Here is a 20,428-nt window from a genome sequence, read left to right on the forward strand (position 1 = left end):
AACGAGGGCATACAGGTTGCAGTGGTTGGTAGAAACTAGGGCTTTGGTGACAAACCCAATTTGCTGAGTAGAGTGTTGGAGGCTATTTTGTAAATGACATTGCAGAAGTCAAGGATCGGTAGGATAGTCAGTTTTACTTTTACAAGGGTATGTTTGGCAGCATGAGTGAAGGCTTTGTTGCGAAATAGGAAGCCAATTCTAGATTTAACTTTGGATTGCAGATGCTTAATGTGAGTCTGGAAGGAGATTTTACAGTCTACATTTACATTACATTTAAGTCATTTAGCAGACGCTCTTATCCAGAGCGACTTACAAATTGGTGCATTCACCTTATGACATCCAGTGGAACAGCCACTTTACAATAGTGCATCTAAATCTTTTAGGGGGTGAGAAGGATTACTTATCTAGCCAGACCTAGGTATTTATATCACAAAACTCTTCATAGAGTTGGTCCATACTTGGGGCGGCAGGGTAGCCTAGTGGTTAGAGCGTTGGACTAGTAACCGAAAGGTTGCAAGTTCAAATCCCCGAGCTGACAAGGTACAAATCTGTTGTTCTGCCCCTGAACAGGCAGTTAACCCACTGTTCCTAGGCCGTCATTGAAAATAAGAATTTGTTCTTAACTGACTTGCCTGGTTAAATAAAGGTAAAATAAATAAATACTGACTGTCTCTGTCAATTTGAGGGCAACCACCTGCTCCAGGTCAGTGAAGGAGAGCTCCTTATAGAGGCCGATCGGTTTCAGTTTCACCATTACATTTTCTGGTGAGAAATCAAACTACTTGTGATGTATGTAATGACATAGAACTTCACAAAGTCCTGTTGCTGCTTGGACCTTTGCGCTGACAGTTGTTTGTCCAGCAGCTGCTTGGTCTGGTATCCAAAAATGCTGTCCTGTTTCCGCTGAAGCATCTTCATTTTGAACTTTTGGACTTCCCTGTAAACATCTGTGATGCAGAGCGTTGTTTCCTTCAGCTTTTTTATGATTTTGTTTTACAAAAATAATCTTCTGTCCACCAGGACAGGTCTCCCCAAGGCACCTGAAGTATGAAGTAAGAGCTGGCCAGCTTTGCAGGAGACGACAGACAGCTGGATGAAGAGCGAGCCATCGTGTGCAAAAATGTTGCAGAATTTCACGCCACTCAATGTCAGCAAAGGCAAAGAATGTACGCAGTTCCTCTCTTCGGGAAGCAGATACTGAGAAGTGGCTGTAGATCTTTAAAACAATTGTCTCAATATCCACTGACAGCTGATTGCAGGCGTTCTTGCAGGTGTTATGAGCTATGTGAGCTGGGCAATTAGCTTTCAGAATGTGAGTGTTGGCACTGCTCAATAACTGGTAAACAGAGTGGTGTTTTCCAAAGTTGACATTGGCATTATCTGCTGCATAGGCTGTGATGTGTCTAATATCCAGTTCAGCTTTTCCAGACAGCTCATCAGAGCTTGATGTAAGCCATTTGCAGTTTCATCAATGTCTCCATAAAAGTCAAGTAACTTGCCCTGTGCTCCATCATACACAGAGAAATATCTCACGCACACTGTATTTTTCCCTTGCTTGAGGCATCACTGGCAACTGAGAAACGCAACAGGCTCACCTTCGGTCGGGGACAGATCATCCAAAATATCCCATGCAGTCTTTGGTCCTAAAGCGTTCATTGTAATCATCTCAGCTTTCGTTCTTCCCGAGTGCATCTTCTTCACAACATTTGAGTCATGAAACAAAGCACCGTTGAGCTTAACAAGACACTCGGTGCTGTCGTTGCTGAGTCCGTGTTTAACCGTATGGTACACATACGAGGCTTCACTTGCCTTCTTGTGTATTTCTGTGGATGCATGCTGAGTTAGGTCATTCTCCCCTCCTCGGCCAATTGAGAATTGTTGTAGCTGCACAGTCTTTTCCTTTTTGCAGGCTTATCCATATTTCCTTGATATGCCAAATTGACCAAACAACAACAGAAATGACTTTGCAGGAATTGGTGCAATTACGCTATACTGTGATTGGATGGGAAAAAACAATTTAGACCAATATAAGGGACATCTCGGCTGATTCGGGACAGTTGGCAACCCTAGTTTAGGGGAAGGGTTAGCTAAAATACACAGCCATGCAATCTGTACTGCAGCGCCAGCTGTGCCATCAGAGTCCCTGGGTTCGCGCCCAGGCTCTGTCGTAACCGGCCGCGACCGGGAGGTCCGTGGGGCGACGCACAATTGGCCTAGCGTCGTCTGGGTTAGGGAGGGCTTGGTCGGTAGGGATATCCTTCTCTCATCGCGCACCAGCGACTCCTGTGGCGGGCTGGGCGCAGTGCGTGCTAACCAAGGTTGCCAGGTGCACGGTGTTTCCTCCGACACATTGGTGCGGCTGGCTTCTGGGTTGGATGTTAAGAAGCAGTGCGGCTTGGTTGGATTGTGTATCGGAGGATGCATGACTTTCAACCTTCGTCTCTCCTGAGACCATACGGGAGTTGTAGCTACTAACAATTGGATACCACGAAATTGGGGAGAAAAAGGGGGTCAAATAAAATTAAAATAAATAAAAAATCACATCTTGTGATAAGTCAAACTCAAAATTCTTGAGGAGCAGCAAGAATATCTTGGTGTGGATGTACCCAAATCACACCGTAGGCAAAATTGCCACAGGGATGGGGGAGAAATATCCCCTCCAATATTCAGAACAAATCGATTTTGTTTGTCCCTCCCAATAATTTGTTTTAAATGTAATACCAATGCTGGGGACATATACCGGTCATTAAAAATATTAATGCGAGTAGATCGCTGATTGGCCAGCTCATTCTCCTTAGGGGGATGACATCATCAAGATTGAGGTGGGGTTTTGGAAGTATTTCTCTCCAATTTATGCTTTGCCCACAAATACAAGTATAGGAATGAATCAACAACATTATTATCATTAACTTATTAAATTGCGACTTTCACTGGACAGTTACTTTAAAACTGCAATATTTTCCCTCATCCTTATGGCAAAATGTGAAGAATTGCATGAAATGAGCTATAAAACAGCACATTTTTATCTGCCAATAGCAACAAAAATGTCAAAGGAATTCCAGGGGAGAGCCCCCTTGAACCTCTGTCTACAGTTTGTCCCCCCCAATATCTACACCACGATTTCACCCCTTGAAACACACTATCGTCACAGCTCTAGAATAATATTTTTCTAAATGTTATCTTTTTGAGAAACTTTTGGTACAATTATCAGGATTGATTGAAGGATTGAATATTCTAAATATCATAACTCACAAAGGTTGCATCTGTTTTTCTCATTGCAGTAGTCACCGTACAGTAAGGTGGGGTACACTTTAGAAACAAAGGTGCTACAGTATCTAGAACCTATCAAGGTTATTCGGTTGTCCCCATAAGATAACCCTGTGAAGAACCTTTTTTTGGTTCAGGTAGAATCTTTTTGGGTTTCATGTGGAACCATTTGGAACAGTTTTTTTCTAGGAGTGTAACTGGAGCCAAATGGGTAAGTTGAGCCAACCTTGTCTTTTCACCAAGTCAAATAATTTGTGTTAGAGGTTTCATGATGCTTCTACACTATATATACATAAGTATTTGGACACCCCTTCAAATGAGTGGATTTAGCTAGTACAGCCACACTTGTTGCTGACAGGTGTATAAAATCAAATACACAGCCATGCAATCTCCATAGACAAACATTGTCAGTGGAATGGCTTTAAAAATTGTCTGTCCTTGGTTACAACACTCACTACCGAGTTCCAAATTGCCTCTGGAAGCAATGTCAGCACAATAACTGTTCGTCGGGAGCTTCATGAATTGGGTTTCCATGGCTGAGCAGCTGCACACAAGCCTAAGATCACCATGCGCAATGCCAAGCGTCGGATGGAGTGGTGTAAAGCTTGCTGCCATTGGACTCTGGAGCAGTGGAAACACGTTCTCTGGAGTGATGAATCACGCTTCACCATCTGGCAGTCCAACGGACTAATCTGGGTTTGGCAGATGCCAGGAGAACGCTACCTGCCCGAATGCATAGTGCCAACTGTAAAGTTTGGTGGAGAAGGAATAAAGGTCTGGGGCTGTTTTCCATGGTTCTGGCGAAGGCCTCTTAGTTCCAGTGAAGGTAAATCTTAATGGTACAACATACAATGACATTCTAGATGATTCTGTGCTTCCAACTTTGTGGCAACAGTTTGGGAAAGGCCCTTTCCCGTTTCAGCATGCCAATGCCCGCGGTGCAAAAAGCGAGGTCCATATAGAAATGTTTTGTCGAGATCAGTGTGGAAGAACTTGACTGGCCTGCACAGAGCCCTGACCTCAACCGCATCGAACACCTTTGGGATGAATTGGAACGCCGACTGCGAACCAGGGCTGCATCAGTCCCCAACCTCACTAATGGTCTTGTGGCTGAATGGAAGCAGGTCGCCTGCGGTTATAGCAGCAAAGGGCGGAAAAACGACTAATATGGCCATGGGGTTAGTCAAGCCAATGGTTGAGCCATGGCAAGTTTAGCAAATGTAAGTGTTTTCTTCCCAGGCGTAATGCAAGGCATTATCACTGGGAAATTAGGTAACAGCAGGGCCTGGCTTGAATCTTTTGTCTTTTTCCTTCACCCTCTGAATGAAACACATACACAATCCATGTTGCAATTGTCTCAAGGCTTAAAAATCGTTCTTTAGCTTGTCTCCTCCCCTTCATCTACACTGATTGAAGTGGATTTAAAAAGTGACATCAATAGGGGATCATAGCTTTCACCTGGATTCACCTATGTCCTGGAAAGAACAGGTGTTCAGAATGTTTTGTACAGTCGTGGCCAAAAGTTTTGAGAATGACACAAATATTAATTTTCACAAAGTCTGCTGCATGTAAATTTGCATATATTCCAGAATGTTATGAAGAGTGATCAGATGAATTGCAATTAATTGAAAGGTCTCTGTTTGCCATGCAAATGAACTGAATCCCCCAAAAACATTTCCAATGCATTTCAGCCCTGCCACAAAAGGACCAGCTGACATCATGTCAGTGATTATCTTGTTGACACAGGTGTGAGTGTTGACGATGACAAGGCTGGAGATCACTCTGTCATGCTGATTGAGTTTGAATAACAGACTGGAAGCTTCAAAAGGAGGGTGGTGCTTGGAATCATTGTTCTTCCTCTGTCAATCATGGTTACCTGCAAGGAAACGCATGCCATCATCATTGCTTTGCACAAAAAGGGCTTCACAGGCAAGGATATTGCTGCCAGTAAGAATGCACCTAAATCAACCATTTATCGGATCATCAAGAACTTCAAGGAGAGCGGTTCAATTGTTGTGAAGAAGGCTTCAGGGCACCCAAGAAAGTCCAGCCAGGACCATCTCCTAAAGTTGACTCAGCTGCAGGATCGGGGCACCACCATTACAAAGCTTGCTCAGGAATGGCAGCAGGTAGGTGTGAGTGCATCTGCACACACAGTGAGGCAAAGACTTTTGGAGGATGGCCTGGTGTCAAGAAGGGCAGCAAAGAAGCCACTTCTCTCCAGGAGAAACATCAGGGACAGACTGGTATTCTGCAAAATGTACAGGAATTGGACTGCTGAGGACTGGGGTAAAGTGATTTTCTCTGATGAATCCCCTTTCCGATTGTTTGGGGCATCCAGAAAAAAACTTGTACGTAGAAGACAAGGTGAGCGCTACCATCAGTCCTGTGTCATGCCAACAGTAAAGCATCCTGAGACCATTCATGTGTGGTGTTGCTTCTCAACCAAGGGAGTGGGCTCACTCACAATTTTGCCTAAGAACACAGCCATGAATAAAGAATGGTACCAACACATCCTCCGAGAGCAACTTCTCCAAACCATCCAGGAACAGTTTGGTGATGAACAAGGCTTTTTCCAGCATGATGGAGTACCTTGCCATAAGGCAAAAGTGATAACTAAGTGGCATGGGGAACAAAAACATAAATATTTTGGGTCTATGGCCAGGAAACTCCCCAGACCTTAATTCCATTGAGAACTTGTGGTCAATCCTCAAGAGACGGGCGGACAAACATAAACCCACAAATTCTGACAAACTCCAAGCATTGATTATGCAAGAATGGGCTGCCATCAATCAGGATGTGACCCAGAAGTTAATTGACAGCATGCCAGGGCAGATTGCAGAGGTCTTGAAAAAGAAGGGTCTACACTGCAAATATTGACTCTTTGCATCAACTTCATGTAATTGTCAATAAAAGCCTTTGACACTTATGAAATGCTTGTAATTATACTTCAGTATTCCATAGTAACATCTGACAAAAATATCTAAAGACACTGTAGCAGCAAACTTTGTGAAAATTAAGATTTGTGTCATTCTCAAAACTTTTGGCCATGACTGTACACTCAGTGTACACGTCCTTACGGTATGTGATATGTTTTGTGTGCATGTAGGATATAGGTACATGTCTCACAAACCCCAATGCCTACCATGTTATGTGCTGATAGGGACTGTTGGGGGTTCATACAATAAAACATGTCACTAGGACGTTTTACTGGTACAAAGATTGATCAGAAACTTCAAAAATATTGTACTCAGACAATAAGAGGTTTATTAGGACTAAAAAAGGTTGGTATACAATGTTCCATTATTATGGACAACAAACGAACAAACAGGTTGAAATGGGTTACTTTTGTGAGTATAGTTTATTAATAAAGAAGCACAGACACAACACGATATAAATGAGATGACAAACATATATTTGATTAACTCTTGATAGTGACGACATACAGTAGAATAATATTGACATACAAAGGGATGACGGTTTGGCTGTTCACAAATTCAGGAGCCCAACGATTGCTATAGAATCACATCATTCTACATTATGGCTCAATATGTTCAGAGCAAGGGTGATTTGTAGAGTGTTTGTAAATAGTATTGTTTTTTAAACAAAAAACACAAGGAAGGTGTAACATTAAAGTATTAGAACACGAAGGACAAACAACACAGCATCAAGACACTATCAAACACGTATCAGTCTTTCCGCAACAGAGCCATACTTATGTGTCAGGGTGCGTGTGCATGATAATGATATAAAATATATGTCATAGTTTCCTTTTCATGATCACAAACTTGTGAGACACAAACCGTCCAAGATCCCCCCACAGTTCACCAATAGCTGTCCCTCAACTTTTCGAGACGCCTCCCACAGCCCCCCGGAAAAAAAAAACACAATCAATTCCATTCCCCACCCCCATGAACCCCCCCAACGCACCAACAAAGAGAATGAACTAAAGAGAAAAAAGGAAAAGACAGAAGAAAACAGCAAACAACAATGCAAAAATTTAAAAAAAAATTAAGAAGATTATACATTTAAAACAAAGGACATCAAGGACAACTGAAATCATAACAGCAATGCCAACTGTATATGTTTGTGTGCAGGTCTGGCTCCATTACATGTATGTGTGTGTTCTTGTACGTGTTTATTTGAATGAGAGTGTGTGTATATGCATGTGTACAAACACCTGCACGGCATCAGCCTCAGGCAAACCGGCATTAGTTGTAAAAACACTGCCACTTAGTGTCATTCAAATGTACTTTTATTATGTTTTATTTAGGCTTTTTTCCCTGTTATCTTTTGACCATCATTCTCTCTCTCACACAGCAACTCCACTCCCACTTGTCTCCATTTCCACACACCAACCCTCAGCTTCCATCAGCCCATCCCATCTATCTCTGCTGGCCACCCACTTCGTGTTTCTACGCAACACATATCTTTCAACTATGCTATGATGTTTAACGTACAATTTCAATCTATCTAATCGAATAGAATCTACAGACTGCGTGTTGAAGATAAATACTTTTACTAAGAGTATTAGTATATTAGTAATTGACTGACCCAGTCTCTCCAGATCTCCTAACAGTACTATTTATAGGGTCAATTTTAGATCAATGCTATGCATTTTCAGCCAGACCAGAAACCTGAGGGCAATACCAAAATAAATGGTCTATTAATTCTGGATCCCCACAAACAAAATCTGCAGAGCTTCGATGATTTTATGTCCCAAATATTCAACATTTTGTTGGTGGCAGGAATTCGATATAATAATTTTAGCTGAAAAGCACGAAGTCTTGAATCTTGCGTTGTTTTATATATCAGCTCAAACACCCTGTACCATGGAATCGGTACATCAAAAATCTCTTGCCAACTATTTTGCAATCTGTGTGGCACAGTAAATAGTATTGTTTGTTATTGGTGTGGCAACTTGGGGACCAGATAATGAGCACTACTTCTCTTTGATGTATTTTAATGTGTGTGTGTGTGTGTGTGTGTGTGTGTGTGTGTGTGTGTGTGTGTGTGTGTGTGTGTGTGTGTGTGTGTGTGTGTGTGTGTGTGTGTGTGTGTGTGTGTGTGTGTGTGTGTGTGTGTGTGTGTGTGTGTGTGTGTGTGTGTGTGTGTGTGTGTGTGTGTGTAGCATATTATAAATGAGAGGACAAAAGGGTGGAAAGTTAAACTAGGTCAACTCTAAGGGAAGAGAACATGAGCCAACCAGGGACATCCCAGTACACCTGTATATGGCAGGTATCAGGTGTAGTCAATCACATGATCAGAAATGACCTGTCTCTGTTTTGATATTTTCCTGTTTTGTGACCTATTGCCAAGGTGATAGTCAAAGGGTCAGGGTTAGATCCCAGGTCAGTGTACCTAAGTCTGTGCACTCTGGGATTATAAACATCTAGCCAGCCTGAGAGAATGTGATCAAAATAATCCACCACTTCAATAAAAGTATAATGTTTTCGAGTTCCAATCATATCTTCTTTGCAAGGCAACAGTGATTATGATGATTCTGTATCAGAGATGTTCAAGGATCAATGGCATGAACTGAATTGGTGAACTGAACCGTGACATCAAGCATGTGTTATGGAAAGATGGAAAGTGAAAGTTTCTAAGATGTGGGTTGAATTTGAGCCGGTAGTGTGAAGCAGGGGGAGACAAAAAGGGTCATTTGAATCCAGTTTGAAATTCTATTAAATGTATAAATTACAAAAATGATTCCTTACATTATTCAGATCCGAAGTTAATGCCATTACCATTATTTCATTATCACAACCGGTGCCCACTATAGCTCTGTTTGAATCTATATACACAAGCACAATGCCAAGCCATGTCAGTCTGGCAAAATTAGAAGAGCAATTTATCACAGCTGTCCCACTAATCCTTGTTTGGTTCAATTGAGAATACCATCAAAGTTCATTACTTAATTTTTGAGATAGAACCATTCTCATGATTTTCATTCAATTCTATTTATTAGTATAATTTTAAACTTATAAAGGTAACCTTTTCTCTTTCCCACTGGGTTCTTCTTTTTCTCCTCTATTCTCTCTTTGAGCTTTTCTTTATTTCCTCCTCTCTTCTCTTTTCAATTTTTTTTCTATTTGCCTTTTCCTTATTTTTCTCTTTTCTACTCTGCCCTCCTAACATACTCTTCCTTTCACCTTTTCTACTCTTCTCCAATTTCCCTTTCTTCCCTTTGTCATGTTCACTCCTCTTTTCCCCTCTCCCTCTTATACTCTTGAAGCAAAAGCATGTGGTTGTTTCCTCTGGGATGTCTGTCAGTCTGTTCTGAAACATATGAACTGAACTGGGAGATTTACTGTGGTTAGTTTGGCTCATCGTTGTCACATCACAATCCTCTCCTAACTTTGCCACTTCAACCTGTATTGTCTTTAACTCACCACCATTTTTTTTTGCTGTTCTACCATCCCCAGTGTCATCTATTATTCTACCTGGCTTTGTCTTTTCTGCACCATCTCTATTCCTCTTTCTCTCATTATCATCTCCATCTCTGTCCGTCACAACCGCCTCCGTTCTACTCATCACATCACCCTCTGTTCCATTTTCCAAGATATGATCTCCATTCACAACAATTTCCTCCCGTTTCCTTGCCTTATCTCTTCGATTCTGTCCAGCTTCATCCACAACATCCACAACTATAACCTCCCTTTTCCTTGCCTTATCTCTTCGATTCTGTCCACCTTCCTCCTCCCTTTCTTCCAGTTCTCCTTTTACACCATGATACTTTCTTGTCATTCCCTCTTCCCTGCTCCCTTCATCATTCATTTGCATCTCAACGTTGGCCACTTCACCTTCCTGTTCTTTTTGTCCAACAACATCATCCCCTACTTTCTGTTCTTTCTCTCCATTAAACAAATTGTCTTTATCATCAGTAGCAACAACGTTATCCTCTCCACTCATATCTTTGATGTTCATCTGTCTTATCATATCACCAACCTTTCCATCATCATCCTGTCTTTCCTCTGGGACAGCTTCTGTTCTCCCTACCAAGTCAACTGGATTGATAGATTGATTTGATTGAACTTTTCTGTCTTCTTCTTCTTCTTCTTCTTCTTCTTCTTCTTCTTCTTCTTCTTCTTCTTCTTCTTCTTCTTCTTCTTCTCTTGTTCCGCTGGCTCCCATCTCAAAGGAACAGGAAGGAGTGGATTGTTGAGAGTCACTGAGTGAACATTTGTGATCGGTTTCATGGTTCATCTGACGATCTGGAGAATCCACTTAGAAACGGAGGGAAATTGACAGAGTGACAGAGGTAAGTAACACAGGTTCACTGTGATTGATCAAATAGAGGAATGTTTGATCTTTTGGAGAAGTAGAATCACATGAATGACATGGATAAAACAGAACCACATAGATAAAGACAATTCACATTTGTTAACTTACATTTCCTGTACATAAGCAGGTACGCACTCTGGGACCTACAGTAATGGAATAATAATGAGTTACTTCAAGGCTTTTCTAATTTGACAATTACACTTAATTAAATGGACACAAGTTTGCAAATAAAGCGCACCCACATCTATATTTACCTAAAACTCCCATCTTGTTCAAATGGTTTTGAATTGAGCTGTAAGAGAGGAGCAGCAGTGTTCAACTATAACTAGGGATGGTATGCATGTTGAGGAAATAGCAGGGTGATATATTCTAGATTTTAAAAAGATAAGTATCCCTTACCTGTGTGACGTAGCTGTCATCGAACACATACCAGTTGTGATCATCATAGGACTTGATTCTAGCAGTGTAATGTCCACCTCTTAGACTTCCCACATGGTCCACAACTGCATAGAGTTCATAGTCACAGTCCTGTTCAGACACATTGAGTAAATCAAAACGTCGCCCATGAACAGGAAAATCCCTGAGCTTTTTCAGATAGGGCCAAAAGTAGGGAAAGGTACAGTGAGGAGGAGGGCTATAAAGGAACACACTGAAAACACATATTACAATCCTACTCTATTTTTAAAGGCAATTAACATTACTACCTAAGTCATACAACTTAATGAAAAAGTGTTTTATAACATAATAACCTGTATAAAAGAACATTTTATAGTTACCTTTGTCTGTAACATTCGAGGCACCTCCACACAGCTCTCAATTTTGACATAAGACATCCTGTTGTAGTCAAACTCAAACCTCTTGAGGAGCAGAGTTAGAATCTCTGGGGGATGTACCATCTTACATGTCTGGAGACACCAAAACACACTTATCACACCTCTAGAAGACCCAGTAACATAGTATTTTGACAGTGTTACCTTTTTTAGTATCGATGTAGCATATTGATTGAGAATTGATTGTATACCATTACTCACAAGGATTGCATCTGTTTTCCCATCGCAGTGGTCACAGTACATCTGATTGTCACCACTGACAGTTGAAGACTTGAAAAATTCCTCAAAACCATCTCTCTGAAAAAGCAAACAATATTGTATCTTGCACCTCCAACGTCAGCAGCCCAACGGTACAGTGTTATTTGCCTCAACCAATTTGTCACAAAATATCAAATGTTGGCATCATTATCATACAATACTAAATGTAATTAATTTGCTTTTTTTTGTAAATACATTCTCACTGAACAAATATGCTGTTAATTCAAAAACATTTAAGTAGATGTATATAGATTTTTTTACAATACAAAATTTGCACATGCCAACTACAATTACATTTCATGAAGACACATTGCATACTACATGCCATTTGAAGTATTTGACAGGCCTGTATAACAGCCCATGTATAACATGTTAGAGTTGCTATAACAGGTGAAAGAGATGTTTCCCTACCACACTGTAGTGGTTCTCTTCCATAGAGAGAGGCACAGTCCAAAATGGACCAACTTCCTCACTGTTCACATGACGGTCAGATATAGAACAGGTGGCAGTGTGCTTCAAATGTCCTTGAAATATCTCAAAAACACACTTTTGTCAGTCTTGTAATTTCATCATTTCTATACATTGAATTGCACCTACATTTGTTGAGCGAAGCAATACCTTAGACACATCCGGATTGACCTTGCTTAAAATCCTCTCAAAATATTCAGCAGCATCCCCTTGCTCGAACACTGCATTAGAAGCAATAAAAACAAGTAATGGTACATCCTTTGATTTAATGAATGATAGTGCTACATTAAGGCAATAAGTTATACTTCAAAGAATACTATTTTCAATTGTGTCATCAAATACCGTGCTATTAAAGTGCCTGTACACCTATGCTGATACTTAAAATGCGGATTATTTCTCAGCTCTGATTACTTTTGCTTGACTTACCCCTTTCAATGCCCAGTTTTGATGTGACATCTTTAGTGTGAGCTTGTTTTTTCTTTAAAGTCTCAAATAAACATTTCAGCTGAAGATCAAAAGTGTTCTGTTCAACATTATCCTGCTCTTGGCTGTAAAGGAGACATTTAAGAACAATACATTGTAATATTTATTAGCAACATCTCCTAATAACTTATTGGCAGTTAAGATTCATATTATTATTGTCAATAGCCAATATATGTACTCTTATAGCCACTAGGGATAGAGGCCACTTGGTTACTGCATATCTCCAAAAGTGCATAGCTTGTTACCAGTTTTGAAAAGCTTTTGACAATTATCAGTAAATTGCCTGGCTTTTTTTGTATTCCCAACAGAAAATGTGACAAAAGAGTAGGAGTACCCAAACCTTTCCACAGCCTCTCTGAAGCCCTTAGTCATGAAGAGGACCTGCAGCACACTGTTCAAATAACAGGTTGCCCCTTGATTGTGCAAACCATAATAGGGTATGGTTTTATTGTCTAAAATAAGGACAGAATATGAATAATTAGTGGCATGATGACTGACAGAGAGGCAGCTCATACAGTAGCTATATTGTGTTGTGTCGTCTAGGCTAGGCTAAATACTGCGGTCTGTGCATATTTGTAAACAACAGCTGGTGCACGAAATCTAAGGAAGTCTCTAGATTTTGCTCGCCTGAAGTAGAGTATATTGTGATAAATTGCAGGCCACACTACTTGCCTAGAAAGTTCTCAGCTATACTTTTCGTGGCTGTTTATTTACCACCACAAACAGATGCTGGCACTAAGACTGCACTCGGTCAGCTGTATAAGGAAATAAGCAAACAGGAAACCACTCACTCAGAGGAGGCGCTCCTAGTGGCCGGAGACTTTAGTGCAGGGAAACTTAAATCAGTTCTACAAAATCTCTATCAACATGTTAAATTAGCAACTCAGAGGGCAAAAATGTCTAGATCACCTGTACTCCACACACAGAGACTCATACAAAGCTCTCCCTCGCCATTTGGTAAATCCTCCTGATTCCTGCTTACAAGCAAAAATTAAAGCAGGAAGCACCAGTGACTCGGTCTATAAAAAAGTGGTCAGATGAAGCAGATGCTAAACAACAGGACTGCTTTGCTATCACAGACTGGAACATGTGCCGGGATTCTTCCGATGACATTGAGGAGTACATCACATCAGTCACTGACTTTATCAATAAGTGCATTGAGGACGTCGTCCCCACAGTGACTGTACGTACATACCCCAACCAGAAGCCATGGATTACAGGCAACATCCGCACTGAGCTAAAGGCTAGAGCTGCCGCTTTCAAGGTGCGGGACTCTAACCCGGAAGCTTACAAGAAATCCCGTTATGCCCTCAGACAAACCATCAAACAGGCAAAGCGTCAATACAGGGCTAAGATTGAATCATACTACAACGCTCGTCGGATGTGGCAGGGCTCGCAAACTATTACAGACTACAAAGGCAAGCACAGCCGCGAGCTGCCCAGTGACACGAGCCTACCAGATGAGCTAAATCACTTCTATGTTCGCTTCGAGGCAAACAACACTGAGGCATGCATGAGAGCATCAGCTGTTCCGGACGACTGTGTGATCACGCTCTCCGTAGCTGACGTGAGTAAGACCTTTAAACAGGTCAACATACACAAGGCTGCGGAGCCAGACGGATTACCAGGACGTGTGCTCCGGGCATGTGCTGACCAACTGGCAGGTGTCTTCACTGACATTTTCAACATGTCCCTGATTGAGTCTGTAATACCAATATGTTTCAAGCAGACCACCATAGTCCCTGTGCCCAAGAACACAAAGGCAACCTGCCTAAATGACTACAGATATGTAGCACTCACGTCCGTACCCATGAAGTGCTTTGAAAGGCTAGTAATGGCTCACATCAACACCATTATCCCAGAAACCCTAGACCCACTCCAATTTGCTTACCACCCAAACAGATCCACAGATGATGCAATCTCTATTGCACTCCACACTGGACAAAAGGAACACCTATGTCAGAATGCTATTCATTGACTACAGCTCAACGTTCAACACCATAGTACCCTAAAAACTCATCACAAAGCTAAGGAACCTGGGACTAAACACCTCCCTCTGCAACTGGATCCTGGACTTTCTGACGGGCCGCCCCCAGGTGGTGGGGGTAGGTAGCAACATCTCCACTTTGCTGATCCTCAACACTGGAGCTCCCCAGGGGTGTGTGCTCAGTCCCCTCCTGTACTCTCTGTTCACCCATGACTGCATGGCCAGGCATGACTCCAACACCATCATTAAGTTTGCAGATGACACACCAGTGGGGCCTGATCACCGACAACGAAGAGACAGCCTATAGGGAGGAGGTCAGAGACCTGACCGGGTGGTGCCAGCTCAACATAACCAAGACTAAGGAGATTATTGTGGACTACAGGAAAAGGAGCACCGAGCACGCCTCCATTCTCATCGATGGGGCTGTAGTGGAGCAGGTTGAGAGCTTCAAGTTCCTTGGTGTCCACATCACCAACAAACTAGAATGGTTCAAACACACCAAGACAGCTGTGAAGAGGGCACGACAAAGCCTATTCCCCCTCAGGAAACTAAAAAGATTTGGCATGGGTCCTCAGATTCTAAAAAGGTTCTACAGCTGCAACATCAAGAGCATCCTGACCGGTTGCATCACTGCCTGGTTCGGCAATTACTCGGCCTCCGACCGCAAGACACTTCAGAGGGTAGTGCGTACGGCCCAGTACAGCACTGGGGCAAAGCTGCCTGTCAGCCGTCATCCAGGACCTCTACACCAGGTGGTGTCAGAGGAAGGCCCTAAAAATTGCCAAAGACCCCAGCCACCCCAGTCATAGACTGTTTTCTCTACTACCGCATGGCAAGTGGTACCGGACTGCCATGTCTAGGACAAAAACGCAGTTTTTACCCCCAACAGTTTTTACCCCCAAGCCATAAGACTCCCGAACAGGTAACCAAATGGTTACCCAGACTATTTGCATTGTGTGCCCCTTCCCCCCCCAACCCCTCTTTTACACTGCTGCTAATCTCTGTTTATCATATATGCATAGTCACTTTAACTATACATTCATGTACATACAACCTCAATTGGCCCAACCAATCAGTGTTCCCGCACATTGGCTAACCGGGCTATCTGCATTGTGTCGCACCATCCGCCAACCCCTCTTTTTATCATATATGCATAGTCACTTTAACCATACCTACATGTACATACTACCTCAATAAGCCTGAATAAACGGTGTCTGTACATAGCCTTGCTACTCTTATTTTCAAATGTCTTTTTACTATTGTTTTATTTCTTTACTTATCTACACACACACACACATACCTTTGTTTCGCACTATTGGTTAGAGCCTGTAAGTAAGCATTTCACTGTAAGGTCTACTACACCTGTTGTATTCGGCGCACGTGACAAATAAACCTTGATTTGATTTGAAGTAGAAAAGTAGAAAAAGCACACGCCAACACTCAGACTTCATTTACTAATGAACCATTTGTGCTTATTGAGTCCGCCAGATCAGAGGCAGTGTGGATGACCAGGGATGTTCTCTTGATAAGTGCGTGCATTGGACTATTTTCCAGTCCTGCTAAGCATTCAAAATGTAACAAGAACTTTTGGGTGTCAGGGAAAATGTATGGAGTAAAAAGTACATTATTTTCTTTATGAATGTAGTGAAGTAAAAGTAGTCAAAAATATAAATAGTAAATTAAAGTACAGATAACCTTCAAAAATGACTTAAGTAGAACTTTAAAGTATTTTTACTTAAGTACTTTACACCACTGGTGTAGGCCTATATATGATTTTTATTTTTTATTTATTTCACCTTTTTTTAACCAGGTAAGCTAGTTGAGAACAAGTTCTCATTTACAACTTCGACCTGGCCAAGATAAAGCAAAGCAGTGCGACAGAAACAACAACACAGAGTTACACATTGAATAAACAAGTGTACAGTCAATAACACAACAGAAAAAAAGAAAGTCTATATACAGTGTGTGCAAAATGCACGAGGAGGTAAGGCAATACATAGGCCATAATAGCAAAGTATAAGACTGGAGTGATAGATGAGCAGATGATGATGAGCAAATGGTGGTGCATAAGTAGTGATACTGGTGTACAAAAGAGCAGCAAAGTAAATAAAAACAATATTGGGGTGAGGTAGGTAGATTGGGTGGGCTATTTACAGGTGGACTATGTATAGTGTGGGAAAAGTAAGTCTCCAGCTTCAGCGATTTTTGCAATTCGTTCCAGTTACAGGCAGCAGAGAACTGGAAGGAAAGGCGGCCAAAGGAGGTGTTGGCTTTGGGGATGACCAGTTAAATATACCTGCTGGAACGCGTGGGTGTTGTTATCGTGACCAATGGGCTGAGATAAGGCGGAGCTTTACCTAGCATAGACTTATAGATGACCTGGAGCCAGTGGGTCTGGCAACGAATATGTAGCGAGGGCCAGCCGACTAGAGCATACGAGTCGCAGTGGTGGGTGGTATAAGGCGCTTTGGTAACAAAACGGATGGCACTGTGATAGACTACATCCAATTTGCTGAGTAGAGTATAGTAAGCTATTTTGTAGATGACGCCAAAGTAGTCAGTTTTACTAGGGTAAGTTTGGCGGCATGAGTGAAGGAGGCTTTGTTGCAAAATAGAAAGACAATTCTAGATTTGATTTTGGATTGGAGATGTTTGATATGAGTCTGGAAGGAGAGATTACAGTCTAGCCAGACACCTAGGTATCTGTAGTTGTCCACGTATTTTAGGTCAGAACCATCCAGAGTAGTGATGCAGGGCGGGTGAGGGCAACGAACGGTTGAATAGAAAACATTTGGTTTTGCTAGCGTTTAAGAGCAGTTGGAGGCCACGGAAGGAGTGTGGTTTATGGCATTGAAGCTTGTTTGAAGGTTAGTTAACACAGTGTTCAAAGAAGGGCCAGATGTATACAGAATGGTGTCGTCTGCGTAGAGATCGATCAGGGAATCACCAGCAGTAAGCGCGACATCGTTGAAATATACGGAGAAAAGAGTCGGCACGAGAATTGAACCCTGTGGTACCCCCATAGAGACTGCCAGAGGTCCGCACAACAGGCCCTCCGATTTGTCACACTGAACTCTGTCTGCAAAGTAGTTGGTGAACCAGGCGAGGCAGGCATTTGAGAAACCAAGGCTATTGAGTTTAGAATACGGTGATTGACAGAGTCGAATGCCTTGGCCAGGTCGATGAAGACGGCTGCACAGTACTGTCTTTTATCGATGGCAGTTATGATATCGTTTAGTACCTTGAGCGTGGCTGAGGTGCACCCATGACCAGCTGGGAAACCGGATTGCGCAGCGGAAAAGATACGGTGGGATTTGAAATGGTCAGTGATCTGTTTATTATCTTGGCTTTCAAAGACTTACGAAAGACAGGGCAGGATGGATAAGGTCTATAACAGTTTGGGTCTAGAGTGTCACCCCCTTTGAAGAGGGGGATGACCGCGGCAGCTTTCCAATCTTTAGGGATCTCGGACAATATGAAAGAGAGGTTTAACAGAACATCATTTTAGAAAGAGAGGGTCCAGATTGTCTAGCCCAGCTGATTTGTATGGGTCCAGGTTTTGCAGCTCTTTCAGAACTTCTGCAATCTGGATTTGGGTGAAGGAGAAGCTCGGGCAAGTAGCTGCGGGGGGGTGCAGAGCTGTTGGCCGGGGTTGGGGTAGCCAGGAGGAAAGCATGGCCAGCCGTAGAGAAATGCTTATTGAAATGTTCTATTATCCTTGATTTATCGGTGGTGACCGTGTTGCCTAGCCTCAGTGCAGTGGGCAGCTGGGAGGAGTTGCTCTTGTTCTCCATGGACTTTACAGTGTCCCAAAACTTTTTGGAGTTAGAGCTATAGGCAGTGGTGTAAGCTATAGGCAGTGGTGTACTTTAAAGTACTACTTAAGTCGTTTTTTGGAGTATCTGTACTTTACTTCATTGTTTATATTTTTAAAACTTTTACTTCACTACATTCCCAACGAAAATAATTAACTTTTCCTCCATACATTTTCCCTGACACCCAAAAGTACTATTTACATTGTGAGTGTTTAGCAGGACAGGAAAATGGTCCAATTCACTATCAGGAGGACACGCGGTCATCCCTGCTTCCTCTGATCTGGCATAGTCACTAACACAAATGAATCAAATAATCATAATTTGTAAATGATGTGCTGGAGTGTTGGTGTGCCCCATTTTTAAAACAAGAAAATGGCGCCACCTGCTTTGCTTAATATAAGAAATGTGAAATTATTTATACTTTCACTTTTGATACTTAAGTATATTTGAGCAATTCCATTTACTTTTGATACTTAAGTATATTTAGGACCAAATACTTTTAATCAAGTAGGATTTTACAGGGTGACTTTCACTTTTACTTGAGTAACTTTCTATTGAGGTATTTATACTTGTACGCAAGTATGACAATTGGGTACTCTTTCCACCACTGGATAAAGGTAGCCTACATGTCTCTCAAACCCCAATATTTGTATGTGTATGTGAATGTATATTATTGCAGTTGTATGACTGCCATTTGGAACTAATAAAATAAAGTAGTTCTATGTCGAGTTCAACTGTATAACAGGCTTACCTGTGTTCACGTTCTCATTTGGATAATAGTGTTGGTAGATCCGAAAGGGATCCATCATGTCTAAATAATCCATACTCTCATCCACGTATGAGCTGTTGAACGGAAAACATGGGACTTTGTTAAATTGTTCGATTACATTCGTACTTCGAATTCACATCTTGAAGGTTTTACACCAACGATAGGAGAAACGAGTCTACTACTATTTGATCAATAAATATACGGACTCAAGTTAAAAGGCTGTCATTGGAAAGAAGGAACATTTTGTTTTGAGATTGATCTGTTCCGCGTTCTGAGTGTTTCTTTGACAATTTTTACATTGCAAGGTAGCGGAATAGTTTAGTGAAATTTACTTAAATCTTACCAGTATATTTGAAAAGAAGCAGCCGCTTAGAATATATATTGTTGGTGCGCTTTGGTCTATGGTTATTTGTTGTCAGCTTCGAAGAAAACGAAAGCTATTATAGTGCAACTGTCATCTCTCCTAGTCATAAATCATCACTTTCTATTTCAGATACTCCTTCCTGTCAGTCAACAGAACGATATAATGTAAAGGTGTAGCCTAATCTGCAATATTTACCGTTGTTCATTGGCCATTTCAATTAATTATATCGGCATGTCCATTTATATAATTGATAAATGTGTCATTATGTCCAAGCTACAACGGTACTATCCATCATCACATGAATAGGCATCAGTTTGTTTGTTTATTAATTTGATTTAACCGTTATTTAACTAGGTAAGTCAGTTAAGAACAAATTATTGTTTACAATGACAACTGCTGTGCAAATGCTGAAGAGATAACCGGTCAATCTACCTGTTTTATCATTGTTTCGATACTTAGTCATAGTTTGAACTTGGCAATCATTCATATCGCACCATGCAAGTCCCTGTTTTGAAAACAGAATTTACTGTTGCTATAGCCTACTACTTAATTTAAAATGATAACAGTGCTGAAAGTCATGAAAGTTCAAATTTCATGGACTGCATTTGTTTGCTCAGATGTGCTGGCCTAGTTTTTTGGTACGTCCCAGTCATTTAGCATATAATGGAATGTTTGGGGCTCATACATACAACAGGGACTGTTGGGGGCTCATACAGTAAAACATTATGTCACTAGGACTTTTTTCTGGTACCAATATTTATCAGAAACTTCAAAAATATTGTACTCAGACAAAAAGAGATTTATTGGCCTAAAAAAGGTTGGCATACAATGTTCCATTATTATGGACTACAAAAGAACAGACAGGGTGGAAGTCAAATCAAATCAAATTGTATTATTCACATG

General features: G+C 41.5%; 1 protein-coding gene across 1 annotated transcript; it reads right to left on the minus strand.

Annotated features, from left to right (window-relative positions):
• Positions 1–7,420: 7,420 nt before the first annotated feature.
• LOC118392076 (ubiquitin carboxyl-terminal hydrolase 17-like protein B) lies at positions 7,421–19,642 on the minus strand. Its single transcript, XM_035783708.2, has 12 exons — positions 19,505–19,642; positions 19,144–19,235; positions 12,931–13,042; positions 12,534–12,655; positions 12,258–12,328; positions 12,051–12,173; positions 11,583–11,678; positions 11,328–11,456; positions 10,951–11,079; positions 10,806–10,843; positions 10,660–10,694; positions 7,421–10,493 (listed from the first exon to the last, which is right to left on the minus strand). Exons 2-12 carry the CDS (start codon positions 19,214–19,216, stop codon positions 9,298–9,300), a joined length of 2,124 nt encoding a protein of 707 aa, XP_035639601.2. The 5' UTR covers positions 19,217–19,235; positions 19,505–19,642; the 3' UTR covers positions 7,421–9,297.
• Positions 19,643–20,428: the final 786 nt, after the last annotated feature.

Source organism: Oncorhynchus keta, chromosome 13 (genome assembly GCF_023373465.1).
Source record: "Oncorhynchus keta strain PuntledgeMale-10-30-2019 chromosome 13, Oket_V2, whole genome shotgun sequence".
Taxonomy (NCBI): Eukaryota; Metazoa; Chordata; class Actinopteri; order Salmoniformes; family Salmonidae; genus Oncorhynchus; species Oncorhynchus keta.

Coding starts and splice junctions, on each gene's coding strand:
- LOC118392076 (XM_035783708.2), bottom strand. CDS start 19,216: ATGGATTATTTAGACATGATGGATCCCTTTCGGATCTACCAACACTAT. Junction 12,329..12,533: donor AAAACTGGGCATTGAAAGGG/GTAAGTCAAGCA, acceptor CTTCTAATGCAG/TGTTCGAGCAAGGGGATGCT. Junction 11,457..11,582: donor GGAAAACAGATGCAATCCTT/GTGAGTAATGGT, acceptor TGGTGTCTCCAG/ACATGTAAGATGGTACATCC.